General features: G+C 39.7%; 1 protein-coding gene across 1 annotated transcript in view; it reads right to left on the bottom strand.

Moving 5' to 3' along the window:
* Window positions 1-3748: 3748 nt before the first annotated feature.
* Window positions 3749-25691, bottom strand: part of SPTLC3 (serine palmitoyltransferase long chain base subunit 3) — a 136292-nt gene continuing 114349 nt past the window's right edge. The window contains exons 10-12 of the mRNA XM_074346915.1: window positions 14827-14962; window positions 10142-10271; window positions 3749-7249 (exon numbers count right to left, since the gene is read on the bottom strand). Coding sequence (XP_074203016.1) covers window positions 7136-7249; window positions 10142-10271; window positions 14827-14962 — 380 coding nt within the window. The 3' untranslated portion in view covers window positions 3749-7135. The remainder of the gene's footprint in view (window positions 7250-10141; window positions 10272-14826; window positions 14963-25691) is intronic.

Below are 25691 nucleotides of genomic sequence, written 5' to 3'. Positions count from 1 at the left end.
TTCTCTCTTATTCTTGGTGAGCCTGGCCAGAGGTTTGTCCATTTTTTTTACTCTTTCAGAAAAATAGCTCTTGGTTCTGTTGGTTTTTTCCTATTGTTTTTTATTCTCTATTTTATTTATTTCCTCCCTGATCTTTATTATTTCTTTCCTTCTGCTGACTTTAGGTTTCATTTGTTCTACTTTTTCTAAATTTTTTAGGTGATAGGTTAGGTTGTTTATTTGAGATGTTTCTTATTTTTTGAGGAAGGCTTATATCACTATGAACTTCCCTCTTAGGACTGTTTTTGTTGTATCCCATAGATTTTATGTGGTTTTCTTTTCATTTTCATTTGTCTCAAGGTATTTTTTTTTAATTTATTCTTTGATTTCATTGTTGACCCATTGGATTTTTAGGTACATTGTTCAGTCTCCATGCAATCATTTTTTTCTTGTTACTCCTTCTGTGGTTGATTTTTTTGTGGTTTCGTGACATTGTAATCAGAAATGCTGTTTTAAATAATTTCTATATTCTTAAATTAGTTGAGGCTTCTTTTGTGCCCCAGTATGTGGTTTATCCTAGAGAGTGTTCCATGTGCACTTGAAAAGAATGTATATTCTAGGGTTCTTTGGATGTAATATCTTAAAAATATCAGTTAAGTCTAACTGTTCTATTGTGTCATTTAGAGTTTCTGTTGCTTTATTGATTTTTCTGTCTGTAAGATCTTTCTATTGATGTTAGTGGGGTGTTGAAGTCTCCTACTGTTAACATATTCCCATCAACTTCTCCCTTTATATCTGTTAGTATTTGTTTTATGTATTTAGGTGACCCTATATTGGTTGCATATATGTTAACTAGTGTACTATCCTCTTCTTCTATTGATACTTTAATCTTTATATATTGCCCTTCTTTATCTTTCTTATGACTTTTGTTTAAAAGTCTATTTTATCTGATATGAGTATTGCTACACCTGCTTTCTTGTCCTTTCCACTTGCATGAAATATCTTTTCTGTCCCTTCACTTTCAGTCTAGGTACGTCCTTCACCCTATAGTGTGTCCCTTATAGGCACCATATTGTAGACTCTTATTTTATCATCCAATCTACCACTCTGTGTCTTTTGATTGGAGTATTTAATCCTCTAACATTTAAGGTATTTTGATAAATATGTATTTATTACCATTTTAAAACTTGTTTTACTGTTGATTTTGTTTCTTTTCTTTGTTCCTTTCTTTTTGTTTTTCCTTTTGTGGTTTGATGATTTTCTTTTGTATTATGCTTAAATTCTCTTCTTTTTTTTTTTTTTTTGTTTTTGTTTTTGTTTTTGTTTTTTGTCACTCTGCTGTATGCTTTTTATTTGTGGTTAAACTGTTTTTCAAGTAGCTTAACCCATTACTATACTTAATGGCTTTAGACTGGTAGTCATATAGGCTCAAACACATTCTTTAAAAAAAGAAAAAAATAGCATTTTCTTACTCCACTCCCCCACATTTTGATTTTGATAACCTCTTTTACATTCTCATGGTTATTTTTCTGCTGTTTGTTGTAGTTATCACACTTCCAGTTGTGATTTTTCTCTTTTCTGTAGATTCTTGTTTCTTTTCTATTTAGAGAAGATCTTTTAATACTTCTTTTAGGATAGATTTAGTATTACTGTAGTCTGTCAGTTTTTGTTTGTCTCAGAATTTCTCTCTCTCCTTTTACTCTAAATGATGATCTTTCTAGGTAGAGTATTCTTGGTTGCATGTTTTTCTCTTTCAGGACTTTGATTAAATCTTGCCACTCCCTTCTGGCCTGCGATGTTTCTGTAGAAACATTAGCTGATAGCCTTCTGGAGGTTCCTTTGTAATTAACTCTTTGTTTTTCTCTTGCTGCCTTTAGAATTGTGTCTTTACCTTTAACTTTTGCTATTTTAATTATAATATGTCTTGGTGTAGATTTGTTTGGGTTCATCTTGTTTGGTGCCCTGTACTTGGATATCTGTTTCCTTCTTTAGGTTCAGGAAGTTTCCAGCCATAATTTCTTCAAATACATTTTTTATCCCATTTTCTCTTTCTTCTTCTTCTGGGACCCCTATTATGCATAGATTGGCACACTTCTTATTATCCCATAAGTCACTTATATTGCTTTCTTTTTTAAAAAAAAAAAATTTTGTTTTTCTGCCTGCTGCTATGATTGGGTGATTTGCATTATTCTGCTTGCAGATCACTCATTTGTTCTTCTGCATTATTCAGTCTGCTATTTATTGCCTTTAACTTGTCTTTCATCTCAGCAAGTGCGTTTTCTGATTTTAATTGGCTCCTCTTTATAGTTTTGAGGTCCTTTTTATAGAAATCTGCATTTCTATCAATAGTCTTTCTTAATTCATTTAGCATTTTCATTTTCTCCTTTTTGAACTGTTGATCTGGTAGACTGGAGCAGTCTATTTTATTGTTTGTTCTTTCAGGTAATTTCTCTTGTGATTTTAATTGAGGGTAGTTCTGCTTTTTCATTTTACTTATATTTTTCTGTCCCTATGAATTTAGGAGTAACAGTTGTCTACTGTGGTCTTGAAGGGATGATTTTATATGGGAGTGTCACTGGAGCTATCTACCAGGAAGTGCACTCTGTGGTGTTACCTGTCACCAATTGTGTGAACTCCCAAAGTACACTGTTGTTGGCACCTTCCTTGGTCCTGGCTCAACCATGGGAATGCAGGAAGTCTGCCCAAGTGTCCCTCAGATGTTATTCTCACCTAAGCAGATCCCTTGAAGTCAGGCACCAGGATCCACCATAGTCATGTGTAGTAACACACCTGGATCTTCTCTGGGCTACAAGATCAGTACAAACCCTAGCCCTGATTCTGCATTTGAGTACTGCTATTAACACCAGGCCTTCTCCAGCCACATATCAGTATTCTGCTTAGATATCCCACATGCATTGAGCTTACAAAGGTACCAGTGGCCTAAATTTGACAAAGCTTCCTGGTACAGGCTTCAGATTTCAGCCCCCTCCCTTTGTGAGTGCACATTAAAAATGGGGCTTTTATGGCAGACCCCATCTCCACTGTACATACTTCCAGTTTCAGCCTGTAACCAGCCTGTACCATACTCCAGACCCTCAGGGATCTTCATGCAGCCAACCCCAGTCTTCTTCCCTGATCTGTCCTCTGAAGCTCAAGTTTCAGCACTCAGCCCCCACACGCACTAGCAAGCTTGTGTCTTGGGCCAAGGACTGCATCTAGGTAGCAGCGGTCCTCTGCATCCATCTCTCTCTCTGTTATGCCTGCCAGAAAGTGGCTGCCACACTGTCCTCTGAGCTCCTGAATCTCCCTTTCTGTCCAAGCTGATATCCCTGATGGTAAAGGGCTTCCTGGGGTGAGGGAATGTTTCTTCCTTCACTGCTCCCTCCTAGAGGTGCAGGTCCCATCCTAATTCTTTTTTTTCCTTCCTACCTGATTTTTCTTATAGCTTTGTGTGTATAAAATCTTTTGCCAGAGTTCAGTAGGCATTCTGTGAGAACTGTTCATAAGTAGATATATTTTTGATGTAATTGTTGGAGGAGGTGAACTTCTCATCACTCTGTTCTGCCATCTTGAAACCCTTCCCAGGTATTTTTTTTTTTAATTGCCAGTTTTGGTGATTAATTTATTAAAAAATTAAAACATCATAAGCAGATTGAAATGAAACTGGTCACCTCAAATGTTTCAATGACACACACATACATACACACACACACACACACACACACACACAAAACACACCACAACACCATAAGACAATGTCCCACAATAATTTCTTAGAAACATTTAAAATTCAAACTCCTTTTAATTTCTTAAACATTACACAGCTGTGTATGGCATTCTGAGAATATAGACTTCAAATATGTTATACTTCCTGAGACCAGGAATAAATTGCCAAGAAATCATCAAATAAGTTCAAGTCACATTGTTATTATTGCTGTAAATCAAAGCATATATTTAAGAGGGTTAAGTTTTCCTCATCAGAACTTTTAAGTCAGAGTAATTAATTTATAATATTTGTTATCTCTGAAGAGAAATACAGAGGAACATTGCGTGTTTGAAGAACTGTTAAGACTTTCACCCTGTTCAAGAGCTGTTTTTGGAATTAATAAATAATCAGAGATTGAAGACTTTTTAAAGGAGTAAGAAGGGAAAAAAGGAAAAAGATACCACATTCAATGGGACAAAGTGATGAAAAGGAAAAGGGACATCTTGCAAGAAATGATACAGAGGAGAACTAGAAAAGAGACAATTTTGTTCAAATGAATGGCAGATGATTCTTTAACATTGGATCCATTTTTGTGGAAAGAGAAGGCACCTAGAAAATGGGAACAAAATGTCCCATTGAGGAGAAAATTTTGGAATAATTAGTTTTAGTATTATAAACACCTTAAACTATCAACAGAAAATCAGAACAAAGTTCCTGGTATGTTATTAGACCCAACTGATCTACCAAAACAAAAGTTCCAATAGTAGTTCTCAAACTATGACATGGATTAGAATCCCCTGGGAAGTCTGGCTAAAACACAAATTCCTGGGCATGAAAGCTAGTCTGATTCAGTGGAGGTCTGCTGTGGGATTCAGGGATCTGCATTTTTAACAAGCTTCCTAGTAAACTCCATATGTTCTCTGGCAGGACAAAACATGCTGAAAGGCAATAGGGCCAAACATCCAGGGCACTGCAGTTCCATGACAAGACTAGGATGGTGTCTCCCTAATGTGCAAATGTATCCTCCTCATGAATATTCATCTGGGTCCTTTATCTTTTGCTTCCTTGAAGGTCATTTTTAGAACAGCATCTTCTATCTGTCTATCAACCAACCAGATTCTCATCTCTGTGTTGTTAAACTCTTGTTTGCTCTGTAAAGGAAAAGAAGGGTGTGTGTGTTTGTGTGTGTGTGTGTAATTGGCAGAGTAAAGACTGAATAACATAATAGTTCTGCTGGAAAATTTCCTTTCCAAACAGAACCAACCAAAGGGAAATTTTTGGCTCTGGCATTGTTACTAGGACCCAGTAATCCCTATTGAATTGAAATCATGGTTTTACTAACCTTGCAGTAGTTTTTTTTTTTCTTATAAAAAATTAAAAATTCTCACAATAAACCTCTTAACCAACCTTATTGTGTATGACATATATTTTTATATACTACCAGCCCTTTGGGACCTGGGCCCCTCTAAATGTGCTCAGGAAACATTCTACTTTGATTCCAGTTATTCTTCTAAGTGTATTCTCAACACAGATTCTCTGGCACAGATAGATTCTTTATCTTGTATCAGAGAATGTAGTGAATTGCCCAGGACTCTGGGATCTTGATGAAGATGCATTTTGGACAATTAACTAGGATCAACTTCATTTAAATGCACGTTTTCAAGAGAAAAGATCTACAAGGCTTCCTTTTCATTGTACATTTATACAACATAGATTTTCTTTGCAAAAGGAATGCTGCACCAGTTCATTGAGAAGAGTTGGAATTTAGTCTGGAATTGAGGTATTAAAATCAGTCCTTAGACAGGACAACTGGATTTTCAGATCCCATTTCCTCTCCTGTTCTGCTTGTAGGACTCCTTGCAGACAATCATGAGGAAATTTATCATTGTGATCCACTTTTAACCTGATGTTCCTACTGAGGGTTATCATTTCCCCATTCCCCTTTATCCTTTAATAAGCTGTGAGCATCAGGGCCTGCTGCTCCACCGGACGCCATGCTGTGGGCGGAGTTTCTATCTCAGCTCCCAGCATGAAAGTCTGGGCCCATCTATGTCATGCGAATTCGAACCTCTCTTGAAGTGATTTCTTTATAGTGTCATTTGATGGATTGGAATGTTCTGTAACTCATTTGAACTATTACAGAATCTTTGCTGAAAGGTCGCCACTGCTTTCTACAGTTTCCCAATCTGAATACAATCTTGGAGCTCATTAAAGATAAGGTTTTCCACTGGCTTTTTCCATACCAACCAGGTCCAATTAGCAAAGGGCTTCTTTTGCAGAGAAGTTTGTGTTTACTTTTAGAGAGAGAGAGAGGCAGGCGGGCAGACACCCAGAGACAGAGAGAGAGACAGAGAGAACACAAGTAAATTACAGTTGGTTGCCCAATAGTGTACAAGCCCACCCAGTACTCAACTGGGGCGCTGGTGCCAGATACAGTGCCATTTAATAGGCCTGAATGGGGGTGTCAGAATTGAAAAAGTTGAATAGAATTTACTTTTAAATGCCTTTTTTGAATTAATATGTTCTTCCAGTGTAGTCTTGGGAGTCAACTCTAAAGGACCTTGAATTTCACCATGTATTCCAAATTCAATAGGAAAATGACAACTCATTCCTTAAAGAAGTGAAGGCCATGCACACTGAACGTTCAGTCCACGTGGCACCAACAACATTCAAGTTGTTACCGCTTCAGAGTTTTAAGTTCAGGCCTAAAACTGGCTGACTTGCTTTCTGCTCCCTTCCTGATGAAACAAGAGTCCTGAATTTTCCAAACTTCAAAAGCTCAGCTGTAAACCTGTAGGAGACCAACAAGAGGAAAAGGAAAGTTTCCTTTAAAGACACCTTTGGTTGCTGCTGGTCAGGTCTTCTCTCTCACTCGAAACATTGACTATGGCTTTTGATACTTGTTCTTGGGAAAAGTCCAAATGCAGCAAATGGTAGAAGCCACATTTCTTCACCCTCTTGCCTGAGATGTCCTCTGATGTGGATGCGTTCTGGCTGGTGTTGCCGTGGGTAACAAGGAGTTCAGCACCTGCCCCCACCCGACCCTGCCCTGTCTGCAGATGAAGTAAGTAAGCACACAGTGAGCTCTACTGAGTTAAGAATCGAAACCCTCTCATTTGGCTGGAACTCCTGAAAGGGTCTGGACCAAAGAGGCTGCACAGGAGCAGCTAAAACACAGGCTCATTGACATTAAAAATATTCTAAGAAGAGCAGGTGTGTATTTGTGACAAGACACTTGGAAGAGGAGAAAGGTAAACTCTGGAACCGAAGCTTTGTCTCTGCAGAGACATTAAAAACACAACAAAAATCATATCTCTCTTGGGTCAATAAAGCTGGCTTGGAAACCAAAACCGTCCTTAGAAAGGAGGAGAAACACATTTGTATTTCTTTTGACGAAAGGAGGGAGGTCTTTCTGGCGAAGTCTTTAGGTTCCATCCGGGACCAGGAAACTCAATCCTCAAGTTCAAAGCTGGTCTCGTCATAGAGTTCGGGGCGAGCTGACTTCCTGTGCCGGGAATATTTAGCATGCAGCAGGTCACCCATCTTATCCAGGGCTTCCAAAACCTGCAAAGAGATTGACTCTTATCAGTTCTCCTTAAACCCCCAAGTGGCCCTGCTCTCTGGAGCCTCACACAGGACCACAGTCTCCTTTTGCCAGTTTATTTGATTTTAAAGAAAAGAAGAAAAATTCAAATCATTAAGCTGTGGTTTGTAAGCCAGCCCTGGAGGAATGTCAGAGGCTAATGCATTTTACTTCTTATTCTTTAGTAGTGTATTTCCACATTACAAATGTTTAGTTTATTTTTGGGGTGTGAAGAGAGGAATAAAAAGCATCCAATCCATGCTTACCCTTGAAGGCTTTATTTTAAAATTCAATGACATATATAAACTTGTGGGAGAAAAAGATAAGTTTCAGATTACCTTTGAGCTGTGTCTTCATGACACAGCATAGACTTCTTGCCCGGGAGACAGCAGGAGTAAAGTGAAGCTAGAGCTGTCCTCGGTAAAGGAGCAGCTGTCACCCATGTTAGAAGAGGGACATTTCAAGTCATTTAGTGTTTGCAAAGTGGCTTCATTTCTGCCTTGTTCCAAACAAGATCACTGAGTGGACTTATCTAACGAGCAGTGTTTCTAGTTGTACATGATCAGTTGCTACCTTAATGCCTGGACTGTATGGGGTCATTTTTCACATTCTCTTATACTTAACAGTAAGAAACCTGCTTAAATGTTTGCACTGATAAATGTTTACATGATCCCAAAAGTTTGGAAGTGCCTAGATGACATCTCTCTGCTCCTTCCAAATCAGGTATTCCATAGGAATTAACTCGTGAAGAGAATCACAGGTCTGATCTCTACAGAACTATGTACTCATGAGCACATCAGTGCTGTTTGGATCAGAAAAATAATACAAATCCATCCATGCTGCACATCCCCTCCTGGCATCTCTGGGAGTTTGCTCCTGGCTGTGTCCTTTTCTCCCCTTGCCCATAGTACCCCTCTCTTCACTCCCTCCCTTGATGTTTATACATGCTCATCTTTCCCCACTTGCAAGGGCTTCTTCAAAATCTATTTTTCCGGCCTTTACAAACTTATTGAATGACTTGCCTATGATTTCTTATCACCAACTCGTTACATTTAAAAGAAACAATTTGTTAAAAGAGGTGCACTAGAAATATATACTCATTTTAGAGAATCTGGACACTAGAGAAAAGCGCAAAGCACAAAAGCAGCAAAGTTCGCCCATCATCTCAAAACCTAGAGTTAGCTCAGTTGTTGACATGCGATCCAATCAACTGTCACTGTGTATAACACTGGTTTAATTCCTAAGAATATAATGGTTAAGCAGAAAGATATGGACGTGTGTGTGCATGTCTGTGTGTGTGTCTGTGTGTGTAATTCAAGCTAAAAGTATCCTCGATCCTCTTCATTTCTTTTCTTCTTTGAATTCTTGCTTCTGTCCCCACACTCCTCTAACACTGTCTTCTCTGAGGAACATCAAGTTCCTACTAATTGTTAATCCAATAGTTTCATCTTCTCTCTTACCCGACACGAACAAACGTTCTGCTGTTTCGTAGGGACATTTGCTCCTCCCCTTCCTTGGAGCTTTTCCCTTTTTACTGTATGTAGCACTACACTAGCTCACAACTCTCCCGATTGCTCTGGCTCCATCTAAGTCTAGTTCCTCGTCTGTGGTCCTACATCCACCCTGGGATGGAGGCCCTCCACTGGAGTCTGACCTTGGCCCGATCAGTTATATTTGGACAACTACATCTTCTACCATTGTCTTTAATGGTCCCTCAGTTCCTCAAATTACAGCAGCTCCAGCCATACACAGTCTCCTAAGCTCTAGAATTGGATTTTCTTTTTCCCAGGTGGCCCATAGACAGGTAATCCCAGCATGCCTACAACTGAGCCTCTTTTATTCCCCTAGTCTTGTTGATAATTTGCTCTTTCTTACCATAGACCTTATCTCATCTACACACTTAGCTTTGCTGTTCTTCCATTCACTGGAGGGCCACAGACCTTGGATTATCCTTGATTCCCTTGTCCCACAGGTGCCCCACATCCAAATATTTGCCACGTCTTGGCAGCTCTATGCATTTATAACGTCTGTTCCTAGATCCATTTCTTTTGTTTATATTGCCTTGACCTTGTCAGATTTTGTTTTGTTCAAATAACTCTATATAGATAGTAACTCATGATACCCTCCTATTCCTGAAGCTGTCTGTATTTATTTTTCAAGACCAATTTATTCTGTCCACTATTGTCATCTCATGCTTGTTACAACATCTTCTCTTGGACTTTTTACCCCCAGGGTTTTGCATGTAGTGGACACCCAATAGTGTTTGCTAAACTGCACTGATGTTACGAGACAGTTTCAACAATACCAAACTGACTGACCTGGCTTGGTTCTCTGATATTACTCATTCACACAGAGATTGAAATCAAAGGACAATGAAATGTGGTTTAAAAATCAATTACACCTCATGTAGGACTAGCTTATACGACAGATATGCCTTTGTTGCTGGTTTTCCAATATGTGGCTTATTTGGGTCATATTTTCTTATGATGGATGTGGTGGCCGTGAGCAACGTCAGGATGCAGGCAGTTAATGCTGAAATAGCACATGAGATCAGCATCTGCATTTAAGAACAAGTGAAGAGCAGGACATTTGGCTACTCGCTCAGTCTTTACTATGAAACCAAAACAACAACTTGACTCAAATCTTCACTGAGCTGATTTTTTTTTTTCTATCTGCTGAGTTGACCATGTTGTTGGGCATTGCTGGGATACCTTTGTTTTTTAGCAATGAGTTTTATTATTTATTATTTTAAAATGACAGTTTTCTTAAACCATGCAGGAGAAACCCAGGGGAACCCAAGTGAGATCAATAAATGAAAGAGCCCAGAACTGGAGACCAGTCCCACAGGTTCTGGTGGGCTGTGGTGTACTCACTGTGTCTAACATCTCCTGGGTGTGTGCTGCTGAAACACAAAACCGAGCCCGGCCTTCTGCGAGGGGAGTAGCTGGAAATCCAACGACCACCACACCAATTTTTCTCTTTAATAGATGCCTTGCAAAAGCCCTAAGGGGAAGGTTAAAAAGAGTGTTAACTGAGGGATGATAAAATTAGCCTACAAATAAAGGAATATGGCTAATTGACTTCTACTATTTTTATAACAATAAGTAGATGATTGAATTAATGAAATTCTGTCAAACACGCCTGACAAGTGCAGGCTATCACTTGATTACGCACATAACTGAACATGTATATTAGGGGGCCTGGCACACTCAGTAGACAGTTATGTGCACAAACTTTGACACTGAGCAGAAAATGTTGATGCATGTGACCCTGATTTTAAAAGTCTGTGTATGTGTAAACTCTCATCTGCAGGATCCCTAGAAATAAAACCATAACACAATGCAAATGCCAAAAGAAAGAATATCTATTAGGTGTAAACTTCTATGTTCTAAAAACTTAGTACCAATAATATAGTGTGGAAATTTCAAGAAGCCTCTACTTTGTGACTATAATTTCAGGACCAGGATCAGAGTGTCTGCAGGAGCCAACCCCAAGCCATATTCTCACTCCAGAGACAAGGATTTTATTTTCCATCAAGCCAAAACTAGGAAATAGCAAAGGCCTCCTCATTTGTCACGTGTATGTTCAGGGATGGATGGATTAAGGGGGAAAGGGGCAGGACGGAGGCAGAGAAAGAAACATGGATACACAGGTCTGCCGGTAGATGCAGACTGTGACACAGGTCATTTAACTCTAAAGCTTTTGACTCAGAGCAAAACCTTTTTAAGCTATGATTCCTTCCCCTTAACTGCTTCCAGCCTCTTTTTATTCCCAAGTTAATTTCAGTAACGATTCTGGAATATCAAGCTCTCAAACTCTCTAAATTTCTGGTGCCAAGATCTAATGTCAGATCCAGGCATGTTCCCCAAGTGAGCTTTTACCCCTTTGTGCTCTGTCACTCTCCACAGGGACCCTGAATCCCAGAGATGCTCTACCTGCAGGTGTGCTAAACGTCTTGGGTCTGTTCTTAGCATTCAAAGGTTGCTGGTGTCTTATTTTAGGCTGGCAGTTGACAGAAGCACAGACACCTTCCAGTGGTAACTCAGAAGGAATCCTTGATGCAGATGTTGAGAGAAAGGCCACTGGGTCTTCCATTCCTCTCCCATTTAGCTGTCTGCCTTTGGGTTGCCTTGGGCAAAACACAGGCTGTCAAATGAAGCTATGGAGATTCCAAGACCTACCAGACACAGAGCCTCCCTAGCTCCTGCCTCAGACAAGGCAAGACTCACCCTCTGATTTGGACTGGGGAGGTTACAAGAGATGGCATTTTCTGACTGAGAAAGCTTGACAACAGGCCATTCCTCCTCTTTCTTGATCACCCTACACAAGACTGCACAGAATGAGAGCTCATAATTCTCTGGGAAGCAAGTCAAGTGCTTTCATTGCTAGAGTAAAAATCACCTGGCCCATGATCTTGGACCAGATTTTGGGACTCCCGAGAGACCATTCTCACCATCTGCACTTTTCCCTTTGTAGCAGAGGAAGCGAGTTTTGCCAAAGAATGTAGAGCAAAATACATGACTGTTGGTTCATTAGGTTAATCTGAGGCCTCCCTGGAGCACTTCTGAGTTAAAACTTACACTACCAAACCTAGATTTCTTCAGTTAAAGAATATGACTGTCCTGAACATTCTAGAGCCTCTGGGTTGGTACTCCCCAAAGTAAATTAGAGCCAGCCTAGGTGGAAATAAACTAAACTATGTGAATAATAATAATAAAATAATAATAATAATAATAATAACAACAACAACAACGATAATAATAATAAAAAACATAAGCACTGCACTGCACACAGCATTACTGCATTGCATGCATCGCCATCCTCCAAGTGTATGATGAGGCTCGTGGATAGAAAATGTAAACCCTGTACCGAATAGTAAATCCAATACATTCTTGATTATTTAAGTGAATGTTTTATGGGTGAAATCATGTTATACTAAACTCCATAAAAGATTCCAGTGGTAGAGTTGCAACTGGACTTTGCTCAAAAGGATAACTGGTGAGAGATGATATTTTCATTTTGTGGTAGGTGGAGATAGGGAGAAATCACAGTTCTTTAATAAAATCCAAGGTTTTTAAATGAGCAAATGAAAAACGTGCTCACACACTGTCATACAATTAACTCCTGTTTCTGAAGCTTCTCTGCAGATAAACTTTCCACTGAAGAAGCATCATAGAAAAAAACAGGACCAGGCAGCAGGCCAGCTCTAGCCAGCAACTCCTGCCAACAACAGATGATGTTACCTGATGTAACTCACCTGTTCTGTTTCCTGATGACCCAAACAATTTGATTTTTCCCCATTGTAGTAAGTGATGCCTTTTGATTCACCAATAGTGACATCAAAGAGAGTTAAGCTCATACTCTGCACTGCTTTAATGAGATGTGTATTTTCCCCTGGGGACTAAAGCTTGAGAGATTGTGTTCAGTGCATTGAAAAGAACTCTGGTTCAGGAAGCAAATGGAACTGGCTTGAGTTCTGGGTTCTAGTACCTACAGGGTGAGGGACCCTGAGAAAGTAGTTTGACTTTTGTGTGCCGTGAAGTCTTCATTTGTAAACTAAGACTAAGCATCCAGTTTTTGGTGCGTGATCACTGGGTTTAAGAGGCTTCCTTACCATATGATTAACTTTCAGCAATGTTAGCTCCTCCTTAAAAACTACCTTAAATTGGAAGGCACTAGATGGTTTGTCACATCACCCAGGGTCTAAAATAGCATAATTGGGGCATAACATAGCAGAATCTTTTCCTACTATTTTCTCTGATGTTCTGTTTTTATTAATGTAACCAAATATTGCAATAGTTGTTTTGAAAAGCCATGCAAGTATGATGACTCAACCTTGCGCTCAGTTGAAACTAATAGTCATCATCATTGTAGCAGCAGTAGGAGTAGAAATAGTGACAATAACAATGGGTACCACTGATTGAGTCCTCACAGTATGACAAGCACTATATTAAATGCTTTATATAATTATTAATATTATTAATAATAACAGCCAACACTGAGTAGCTCCTATATAAGAGGTGGCATGTCAAATGCTGATAGACCTCATCTAGTTTAATCTTTGAATGATCTTATGAGATAGGTGCTATTATATCTCATTTTCAATACAAGAAAAGTAAGGCTTCAGAGGGTTGGATAATTTATCCTAGACTGCCCAGAGGTCAAAATTCTTTTTCATTTCAAACAACTCATTATGCCCTGGAACATAACTTTTCCAGGAAACTCCCTCCCAGTCTCATTCTCATTTTTCACAGTAGCTTTGTCTAGTCAGGACCCATGGCATAGAGAGGAGGAAGGGAATTCCCTCCCTTGTTCTGTTATCTTGCAGTTGAACTTTTGCTTTTCAATGCATTTGTTTTTATTCTTCACGGACTCTTCTCATTGGATCGGCTCATTGTCCCAGCCTATTGAGATTCCATTCCCAGCTTCCATTATCAAAGTCAGAACTATTAAGCACACTCCCATCCAGTGTTGTGTACTTTACGCTCTCAAAAATAAAACAGGTTTACTTTTGGCTTCTTCATTTGAGCTAATCATATAACATTAGGGACACATGGGCTAAATGTGACGTCAGAATCCACCACTTCCCGAACCACTCTGAGTAAATTGGGTTTCCTTTCCTGTCTTCCAAGATCGGATGGTAAAAGGTCTGGGTTATCCACCACTTTGAATCACCACTGTCACCCTTCCCTGTCATTAGCACAGAGCAGTGTCCTGTGACATGTCTGTAGCACACTGTCTTCTTGGCCACTCCAGGCACTGAATTGTCAACCCAGATCCAGGAACAAGGGCTGAGTGGTGGGAACACTGTGCTGCACTAGATAACTCATGCTTGTGTTTTAACTGCTTGTTATTCTGCTGGGCTGAAGGGGCACAAGAGTATGCTCTGAAGAGTCTTTTGGGAACAGTCCTACCCATCATGAGCTCTCAACTAATACCTCCAGAACTTCTTTCCTCTACTACTTCTAATACTCTGCCGATCCATTTAGGCTATTAGAGAATCAAAAAGAAAGTTCCAACAATGGGGTTGTGTCAAAGGAGAGTCAGGACATCTAGAATCTGATAAACATACAATGAAAGTTACTTTCCACCATGCACTTTGTCAGACACATATTTTACACTGAGAAGGGGTTTTAATTAACTTCCTTTCAATAACAGAGTTAATTAGTCTCTAGCAGGTTGGAGAATGGCTCATGTATAAAATTATCTATGCCACACTGAGGAAAAGTCATTTTTTCTCTTTACACAGTTGTTATTGATGCTCAACTACAGAACTGCAATTTACAAATGAGGCCTCAGGTGGTAAGTGACTCCCCTCAGTTCACAGGGCTTGAAAATGATGGGCATCCGCACCTGGTTCCCTTCCCATAAGACCCATGCAGAGGCCTTGCTGATGGCAGATGGCTTCTGAGAAGCTGGACAAGTGAATCCTGAACTTGGCATCCTGCTCAATGTGCATAAGCAATACCTATGCTGAAGGAGCCTCCTGGTGTCAAAAGCACCATCAGTCAGATGTCCTGGGGCTCAGGTGTTCTCCTGAGGGCCCTTGGATACTCACGCTAATTTAGCAGGCATGTAAAGGAGCAGGGGGACCACTGGAGATTCCTCATGGCCGTAGATAATGAATCCCATTTCTTTCAGTCTCTGTCTGAAGTATCTTGTGTTTTTGGCAAGTTGCTGTACTCTCTGCAACCCTGAAACGAGATAGGCATGAAAGCCATCAATTCCCACTTGGAAGAGGAAAGCAAAAGTCAGACTGTCTTGGCAAGTGTTCCCAATTCTTTGTGCAGGCTGCATTATTAGCTGGGAGGGGGGTCACAGCACGGTGGGAAGTACCTCCTGGGGAGTAGGTATGGGTGCTGATGGCCAGGACCCACCCTGAGCCTGAAAGACAGGATCCAGAGGAGATGGTGCTGCTAGGTACTGCTAACAACTAAAACCAGAGTAGGCTGCAGGGCAGTAGGGGAGCAGGAAGGGTGTCTAACAAGAAGGAAGGAGATGAACTATCATTTACCAGATACCTATTGTGTATGGATTCTGTGCTAAGTATTTTAGGAGAAGAAGGAAGTGTGACAAGAAGTAACAGAAACACACACACAGACACACTCCACCTCACACCAGTTGTTGGGTCAGGCTTTTCAGCTAAGCTGAGCCAGCCTATTAATTTGCCCCTCATTTAGGTCTCTAATCAAAGAACACTTCATCCAATCTGAATTTGAAAGGGTAGCACATCCCGGGATGAAGATGGATCCAGCAGAGACCAGGACTGCTTTGTGAGGCATTTGGCAGTGGTAAAGTAATAGAGAGAGGAAAGAAGGGGACCTCTGCTTTCCTCAGCCAGAAAAAATGACAGTGTTGGCCTCAGATAGAGATCAAGCAAGTACATGTGTCCGTTTCAAGGTGCTTCAGCTCAAAAGCTGATATTCTGTCCTAAGGGTGTCTCCCAGTGGGGAGGTCACACACATGATGAGATGACAAAGGGAACTGAAGAGTAGAAAGAGTTCAGGAGACGCCTGTCCACTCAGTTCTACCTCTAATAGGGAAGTGAGTAAACTAGAGAAAGCTAAGGGGTGTTTGCTCAATAAGGAAGATTGACTAGGATTGGATATTTAAGTCCCCTAGAAACTAGTCCAAGGTTCGCATTTGATGCAGGGTTGCTATGCAGCAGGAGTCTGCTAATACAACTGACCTTTATTCTAATTGGTTGGGCATCCATTCAAAATGACCAGCCCTTTCTCTACAAGTTATTCAATATTTTGAACATCACTCCTGGGTGTTTGAAACTCTTTAGATGAAAAATGGATAAAATTTTCAGTAAACATGTCAATCATGGTCTTCTAGTTTCTTCTTAGAGACATAGCCTCAGATTGTGCCTAGATTAAATGTTGAGCAGTGGGTATCTCCTGCTCAGCATCCTTCCTCCAGGGCATCATGATGTTCAGGTAGAGTTGGCCCCATTTTTCCTTTCTGATACAGGGGTAGGGTGTGACCCAGGCCTGGCCTATCCATCCCCCTGCTAATTGGTTCAGTGAACCACAGGAACCCAGGAATACAACCTGGGCCTACCAGACACTTTCAGATCCACTGAAGAAGAGTAAAATCAATGTCATCTCCAAGCTACATCTTTGTCACCATATGGAGAAAACTTGCTTGACAATAATGTTGACTCAGAAGAAAGGCAAGACTCAAGACAGAGAGAGTCCAGGTGGCATCATTGGAACTCTTGGGCCTAGCAGCTGGTTTATTGTACTTTTTCCGGAAAGCTGACCTGTCAACCATGCTGGCCACAGCCAGTGGATGGAGGACAAGCTTGACCCAAGGAAAGTATATCTGAGGGTTGGCCTGGGAACCATGAGTTGGTCTATCATAAGAAGTTTGCCAAAGATATATTAAGTATGAATTAAACCAGTAAGATTATCTTGCTGTTAGAGTGTCAATGTAAAAGAGTTAGAGAGAATCAACAATTGGAGGAAGACTAGAAATTGAGGATCATCAAGAGAAAAGCTAATTATCAGAATCTATGAGACAGAGGAAGCCACAGGTCAGTAGAAAATGTGGTAGCACATGAGGAAGAAAAGTGAGCAGTGCAAGGTTAGTCAGAAGCAACAGGAAGAGAAGAAATAGAAACAGGAAAGAGTTTATACTCTAGTAACAGACAGATATTAATCAAATAATCATATAGGTGAATGTAAAGTTGCAATTTAAATGAGTGCTGTAAGAATGTTATGTAGTGTTAGGAGAGACCATAGAGTTATGTGGTGTTAGATTGGACCAAGTCTGAGGAAGTCAGTAAATGATGACTGAGCTGAGATGTAAAGGATGGATGAATGTTAACAAGACAGAGAACCAGAGAAGAGAACTCCTGGCACAGGAAAGAGATGCAATAGTCCTGTGGCTTATAGAAAAATAGAATGGCTGAGAACCAGCAAGATGTGGTTGAGTATAGGGCAAGGCAAGACTGGAACAATGAGTAGACTGTCTAAAAATATCAGGAGTACAGGGATTGAGGGATCCAACACTGAATGGTTGGTAAGAGGAGGATAAGCTTAAAAGGGAGACAGACAGGAGCAATCAGGGTGGGAGAAAAGTCAGGAGATGAAATTGGAGTTATCAACATGGCAGTCATTGATAACCATTTCTCTGGGGTCCCAGGGTGGGACTTTGGTTTTAAAGAAACAGGTAGTTGCAACTATGGTTTACTTTAATTCATATGGGCTTTTAGATTCCTACCCACCTCATTAACAAAGATAAGCCCATTCCCCTAAAATTTCAGATTTGCAACATGAATACAAGTAAGGGATATGGAAAAGTGTAGTACCATTTTCATAAATTTTGTTGCACAGACATATCCTCCTTTGTGTTTAAAAAAAAGAACTGTTTTGTAACATGCTGACGTTTCCCTTGGAAACTGTATGCATACAGAGAACAACCTATTTGAAAAACAGAACCAAGAATGAGAAAGGGAAATATTTGTCATAACTTTCAAAACAATTTTACCCATACATTGAGACTGTGTTTTTAGGAAGATGAGAACATAAGGGGTAGTGGGACATTGTGGACCAGAGAAGGACAAAGAAGAAAGGCTGGAGTAAGACTTATTTTAAAGAAGGTGATTCAAATGAACGCACAGTCTACATCCCATTCACCAAAATGTATTCCATCTGGTTTGTCCCCTTGTGTGTTCAGCTCTTTTTACTGATCGTTGTTTGCACAATGAATAAATGACTTAATCAAACTGGGTCTGATGATTGCTACACGATCCTCCTCAAAGACTAGAAGGATTTCCTGGCCTGGAAGTGCATGAATGACTTAAATTGCTTTTCCCAGTGGCATTATCTTTGCCCTTACCCATAATAACTCGTCCATCACTGGGTTGCCCAGCTCCTTAATTGGCCCTGTCTGTAAATCTATGCTAAAAGAAATACTGAAAGGTCTATTCTAAATAGAAAAGAAGCAGGATGCTACAGAAAGGAGAAAACCATAATTGGAAAGGTGATAACTCTAATGAATAACAACAAAATAAACATGAAGCTGTAAAAGAAGATATCTGCATCATTAAAGGTGGGAGAGGAGAGCAAAAAAATACAAAGTTTTTTTTGTTTTGTTTTTTTGTTTGTTTTTGTTGTTGTTGTTTTAGGTAAGATGGGTTTGGGCTCATATTATTATCTATTGAAAAGAAACAGATATAGTAAGGGGTTCATATATGTACAAAACAGGGTAACCACAAGCCAAAAACTTGCAATAGAGTCACAAAAACTAAAAAGAAACCAAGATAATACAAAGGAAAATTATCAAACCACAAAAAGAAAATAAAGAAACAAAGAGAAAATACCAAATCAGCTGCAAATCTGAGTTAAAAATCACAATAAAACACATCTATCAATAATTACTGTCAATTTACTAAATGTTCCAATCAAAAGACACAGAGTGGCAGACTAGATAATATAACAAGAACCTACAATATACTGCATACAAGTGACCCACTTTAGGGAGAAGGACACATATAGATTGGGAGTGAGAGGATGGAAAAACATATTCCATGCAAATGGAAATGACAAGAAAGCAGGAGTAGCAATACTGATTTCAGACAAAATAGACTTTAGAACAAAGGCCATAAAGGAAGATAAATAAATACATTTACACTCGTTAACATATATGCACCCAATATAGGAGCACTTAAATACATACAGCAAATACTAACAGATATAAAGAGAGAAATTGATGGGAATACAATCATTGTAGGAGACTTTAACATCCCATTAACATCACCGGACAGATCTTCCAGGCAGAAAATTAATAAAGCCACAGAGAAATTAAATGATACGATAGAACAATTAGACCTGGTTGATATTTTTAGATCATTACATCCCCCCAAAATGGAATATACATTCTTTTCAAGTGCATGTGGAACATTTTCTAGGATAGATCATGTATTCAGGCACAAAAGAAGCCTCGATAATTTTAAGAAGATAGGAATTATTTCAAGCATATTTTCTGAGTTGTGTCATGAAACTAGAAATCAACTACAGTGAAACAAAGGAGAAAAAAATGACAGCATGGAAATTAAACAACGTGCTACTAAAAAACCAATGGGTCAATGATGAAATCAAAGAAAAAATTTAAAAAATACTTTGAGACAAACAAAAATGAAAATGCAACCACAAAATCTATGGGATGCAGCAAAGGCAGTGATAAGAGGGAATACAGGCCTTCCCCAAAAAAGAAGAACAATCTCAAATAAACAATCTAATCTACCAGGCAAAAGGATTAGAAAAAGAAGAGAAAAAAAAAAAAAAAGTCAGCAGACAGAAGAAAACAAGAAAAAAATCAATCAAACCAACAGCTGGTTTTTTGAAAGAGTAAACAAAATTGACAAATTTCTGCCCAAGCTCACAAAGAAGAGAAAAGAGAGAACACAAATAAACAAAATAAGAAAGGTAAATGGAGAAATTATAACCAATACCACAGAAATACAAAATATCACACAAGAATATTATGAAGAACTATATGGAAACAAAATGGGTAACCTTGAAGAAATGAACAAGTTTCTGGAAACATAAAGCCCACCAAGACTGAATCAAGAAGAAATGGACCACTTGAACAAACCAATCACTAGGAATGAAATCAAATTAATAATAAGAAACTTTCTTAGAAACAGAAGTCCAGGACCGGATGGCTTCACTGGGGAATTCTACCAAATATAAAATGAAGAACTCATACCAGTCCTTCTCAAATTCTTCCAGAAAATTGAAAAGGAGAGAGTACTCCCAAACTCATTCTATGAAGCCACCATCACCCTGATACCAAAACCAAAGACACTAGCAAAAAAGAGAATTACAGACCAATATCACTTATGAACATAGATGGAAAAATTCTTAAAATATTAGCAAACAGAATCCAACAGCACATAAAGAAGATTATACACCATGATCAAGTTGGGTTCAACCCAGGTGCACAAGGATGCTTCAACATAAACAAACCAATCAATGTAATACACCACATCAACAAGAGAAAGGACAAAAACCACATAATCATCCCAATAGATGCAGAAAAAGCATCTGATAAAATTCAACACCCATTTATGATAAAAACTCTCAACAAAGTGGATATAGAGGGAACATATCTCAGCATAATAAAAGCTATTTATGACAAGCCTACAGCCAGCATAGTACTTAAAGGTGAAAAACTGAGTACATTCTCACTAAAATCTGGGACAAGACAAGTTTGCCCACCCTCAACACTTCTATTCAACATAGTCTTGGAAGATCTAGCCACAGCAATCAGGCAAGAAAAAGAAATAAAGAAGACCCAAATTAGAAAAGAAGAGGTAAAATTGTCACTATAAGCAGATGACATAACACTATAAATAGAAAACCCTAATTGCTCCATACAAAAACTACTAGAACTCATAAGAGAATTTGACAAGGTAGCAGGATACAAGATTAATATACAAAAATCAGTTGCATTTCTTTACACTAATGATGAATCAACAGGAAAAGAAAGTAAAGAAACAATCCCTTTTAAAATAGCACCCAAAGTAGTAAAATACTTAGGGATAAATCTAACCAAGGAGGTGAAAGTCTTACACATGGAGAACTACAAAACACTGATGAAGGAAATTAAAGAAGACTTAAAAAAATGGAAAGATATCCCATGCTCCTGGACTGGAAGAATCAATATTGTTAAAATGGTCATACTGCCCAAGGCAATCTACAGATTTAATGCAATCCCTAAATTACCCAGGACGTATTTCACAGAACTAGAACAAAGTATATTAAAATTCATATGGAATCACAAAAGACCCAGAATTGCCAAAGCATTACTGAAGAAAAAGAATGAGGCTGGAGGAATAACCCTCCCAGTCTTCAGATAACACTACAGAGCCACAATAATCAAAATATGATATTGGTACAAAAACAGACATATGGACCAATGGAACAGAACAGAGAGCCCAGAAATGAACCCACAAACTTTGGTCAATTAGTCTTTGACAAAGGAGGCAAGAATATACAGTGGAATAAAGACAGTCTCTTCAGCAAATGGTGTTGGGAAAACTGGACAGCAGCATGTAAATCAGTGAAGCTAGAATACTCCCTTACACCATACACAAAAATCAACTCAAAATGGATCAAAGACTTAAAAATAAGACAAGATACAATAAACCTCCTAGAAGAAAATATAGGCAAAACGTTATCTGACATACATCTGAAAAATGTTGTCCTAGAGCAGTGTACCAAGCATTAGAAATAAAAGCAAAAATAAACAAATGAGACCTAATTAAACTTACAAGCCTCTGCACAGCAAAGGAAACCTTAAGCAAAACAAAACGACAACTTTCAGAATGGGAGAATATTTTTGCAGAAGATGAAACTGACAAGGGTGTGATCTCCAGCATATATAAACAGCTCATATGACTTAATAAGAAAAAAACAAACAACCCAATCCAAAAATGGGTGGAAGTCCTAAGCAAGCAATTCTCCAAGGAAGAAATACAAATGACCAATAGGCACATGAAAAACTGCTCAGCATCACTAATTATCAGAGAAGTACAAATCAAAACTACAATGAGGTATCACCTTACACAGAATGGCCATGATTCAAAAGTCCACAAATGATAAATGCTGGAGAGGCTGTGGAGAAAAGGGAACCCTCCTACACTGCTGGTGGGAATGCAGTTTGGTGCAGCCAGTGTGGAAAACTGTATGGAGGTTCCTCAAAAGACTAGGAATGGACTTACCATATGACCCAGGAATCCCACTCCTGGGCATATATCCAGAAGGAACCCTACTCCAAAATGACACCTACACCCCAATGTTCACAGCAGCACTATTTACGATAACCAAGACATGGAAACAGCCTAAATGTCCATCAACAGATGACTGGATAAAGAAGAAGTGGTATATTTATACAATGGAATACTATTCGACCATAAAAAATGACAACATAATGCTATTTGCAGCAACATGGATGTCCCTGGAGAATGTCATTCTAAGTGAAATAAGCCAGGAAAAGAAAGAAAAATACTGTATGAGATCACTTATATGTGGAATATAAAAAAAAAGACAAATAAACTTAAATTTAAAACAGAAACAGATTCACAGACATAGAATATAGATTTGTGCTTTTCGGGGGGCAGAGAGGAGGGAAGGGATAAACTGGGAGTTTGACATTTGCTGATAATGACTGGTACATAAAAAATAGATTAACAAGTTTATACTGTATATAGCACAGGGAAATATATTCAATATATTGTTGTAGCTCATGGTGATAAAGAATATGAAAATGAATACATGTATATTCATGTATGACTGAAGAATTGTGCAATTAACAGAACATTGTAAACTGACTATAACTCAGTTAAAAAAAAGAAGGTTCAGATCAATGAGAAGCACAAGAATCTTATTAGCAGTGACGAGCTCCCCAGTGGAATGGAGAAAACTGTTTGCAGGGGTTGCTGAAGGTGCAAATATGTTTACTGAGCACTGAAGCTCTCCCTTTTGATGTCCAGATTCCAAGGTTACAGCATGTTTTATTGTCACAGACACATGTTCTGAGGACTGTCCAGGCCACTCAGTCAGGCCCCTGTGGGATGCACACAGGGGCAGGAGCCATAGGGCCTGACATTGGGGGTGGACAACTGTCTGCATGGCTGGATTTCACACCCCTGCCTCCACCTCCCCACCCACCACTCAGATATACCATGGGGGCTAATCCACAAGGGAGGTGAGAATGGACACCACTTGTGAACCTACTATGAGCCAGGAGCTGTGCTTTGGGCCCTTTTCACAGTTGAGGAAACCAAGGCTGGGAGATCATGACTGCATCTCCCAGCTGACCTGGACATTGCCCCCAGGTCTATCAAAGTCTGCTCTGCAAAAGAAGCTGGAAATTCCTTCCTGATGAGGTGTGAGTCCCGTGATTCGTGGATTCATACACTTCACAGGTGAAAAGCACTCACTATGTACCAGAGCCCACTGCCAAGGTGGAACAGAGGGTGAAAAACTTCTGGGGCTGTTTGAAAAGAAATAATCTAATAGAAGACAGTGCAGATATCTGATAACATTCACATGAGAAGAGCCAGAGGACAGCTCTAGACAGAGTTAGCAGGCCTGTCTCTTAGCAGTACTTCTCAAATACTTACAGAATGAGTGATAAGATTTGATGTGAATTTGCATTTACATAGAGAGCAGTATCTTAGGAAGTCACTTATTGAGGAATTTTACACATCGGATGGGGTACTTTGGGAGACCAGAAGGGAAACTTGCAAATTGGTAGTTCTTCCTCAGGGGAACACACAAAAGGCTTCTGGGAGTGTTACTTTATTTTTTTCCGGAATACTCACAGGAAGGCCCCCTGTAAAGAGGTTCTGTCCAGAAGGTCTGGAGTGTGGACCTTCTAAAAAAAGAAACCCCTGTGTAACTGGGGCTCTAAACCCCACTTTAGAACCACGACTTGAAGTCATAAATTATATTGTGGTGGGTTGATTCTATGAAGAAAATTAGGCTGATTCTAATAAAATATGCCAAGAAAATTTTGTCTAATTATCATTTATCCTTCATCACAGATCCATGTATCAGTTTCCACCTGCACTTTTCTCTTTTCTATGGAGGTGAGCAAGTCACTAATCTCTGAGCCTTAATTTATTGATCTGTTCAATGAGGATGATAACAGTTGCTCTTCCTATTTCCCAGGACTTGGGGGAGGATGAAAAGATGAATAAATCTACTATTTCCAAGGAGCTAACAGACCAGAAATATTATTACCCATAATAATGACAGAAAGTAGAAAATTGAATTCCCTATGGAAGAAATGCTCTGGAGCTTTGGAGCAAAGACCTAGAGGTGGTAAGTTAACCCCTTGTGCACTTGGGGAGTTGGGAGCCCACTTGCCTAGAACATTTGGTTTACAGTAGTGAGAAAGATCAGTGGAACCAGACCCTGAGAGCTGCAGATGCTGACTGGAGAGTTGGTGGGGACCAGGGAGCCATGGCAGCATCACCAGCAGGACATGCCTTGTTCTGAGGGGGTTTAGGAAGAGGTTACACTGTGTAGTGCATGGACTGGGACAAGGAAGAAACTGGAGGTGGTGAGACAGGTAAGGGGGCCAGAGCAGCAGCATAAGCGTGTAAGGAAATGGGAGCCAGCATCTGCCGTGGGAACAAGGCAAAGCACAAGTCTTGGCTGAGTAATCTGGTCACCGGGTCCCCTGGAAGGGCTCTGAAAACAGCACAAATGAAAGTGGCCACTAGGAAGCCCCAGCAAGGCAGCACCTACAGGTCAACCCTCTGGTCTTCAAAGTATTTGCTGGGGACGGTGCCCTGATGAAGCCTCGGTGAGGGCGTGCAGGAAAGGACTGAGGGAGAGTCTCAGCAGACGGAAGATGTGACTGACACCCCCAACCTGTTTCTACTACAACAGCATCATGGCCAAGCCCACAAGGACTGTGAGCTACTTTTCTGGGTTCAAAATCAGCTCTGCCATCTTGAGCAAGGTATTTCATCCTTCTAAAACTCAGGTTCTTCAACTGTGAGGTGCGAATAATAACAATGACAACAATCATAAGAATGCACATTTTATACTGTTAAGAGGACTCAATATTAAGCACTCGGGAGAGTGTCTGGCCACAGTAAGTCCTTTATGAGTGTTGTAAAATTTAAAAAAATTATAAAATGGACTTTTATATACAATTTCATTTGAAAAAAAATTTGGTGTTTCAAAAATTTGGAAACCATTCATTTGAATTGGTTTTGCCCTCTGAGGCTTGGAGTTTCTCTCTAAGGCTGGGTCTCTGTGATCAGTGGAAGTGACCTGGGACACCTGCAGCCAATCTGGCTGTTCCTGTACCTTCCTCAGTTTGCTGGTTTGTTTTGGTGTGTAGGACATATCCTTTGATGTTTTCTTATCTCCCAGAATTAAGTGTTCACCAGAATAATTCTCATTCTGTTTTCAAGTTGAAGCATATTGTCCCTAGACATTTGACTATATAACGCCTCCTCTTTTGTGAAAGTGCAATAAATTTTAGGGACATTAGCCAGCACCAAAGACCTAATCAGGTGAGCCCTGAGAAAGGACTAAGCTCTTCCTGCAGAAAAAAGTTCCAGTAGAGAGAAAGGGGTGTGACATGGGGAGTCTCCACTGCTGGGTTTGAGGATGGAGGGGCTTCAGGTTAAGAAATTCAAGTCTCTATAAGCTGGGATGGGCCCCAGTTGACAGCTAACAAGGAGCAGGGACCTCAATTCTGCAGCCCTGGGACCTGAGTCCTCCCACAATCACATGAGCTTGGGAGAGAAGTTTGAGCTTCAGAATAGAGGGTAGTTTCTGACAGAGTGATTCACCCTGAATGACTCCAGACCCCAGGAGACTCAGAGATAGTAAATGGGTGTTGTGTTAAGCTGCTAAGTTTGTGGCAGTCTGTTCTGCAGAA

The sequence above is a fragment of the Camelus bactrianus genome, chromosome 19, assembly GCF_048773025.1.
Source record: "Camelus bactrianus isolate YW-2024 breed Bactrian camel chromosome 19, ASM4877302v1, whole genome shotgun sequence".
In the NCBI taxonomy this organism is placed as follows: domain Eukaryota; kingdom Metazoa; phylum Chordata; class Mammalia; order Artiodactyla; family Camelidae; genus Camelus; species Camelus bactrianus.
Note: the sequence above shows the minus strand (reverse complement) of the source record. Positions and strands in the feature narration are given on the sequence as shown.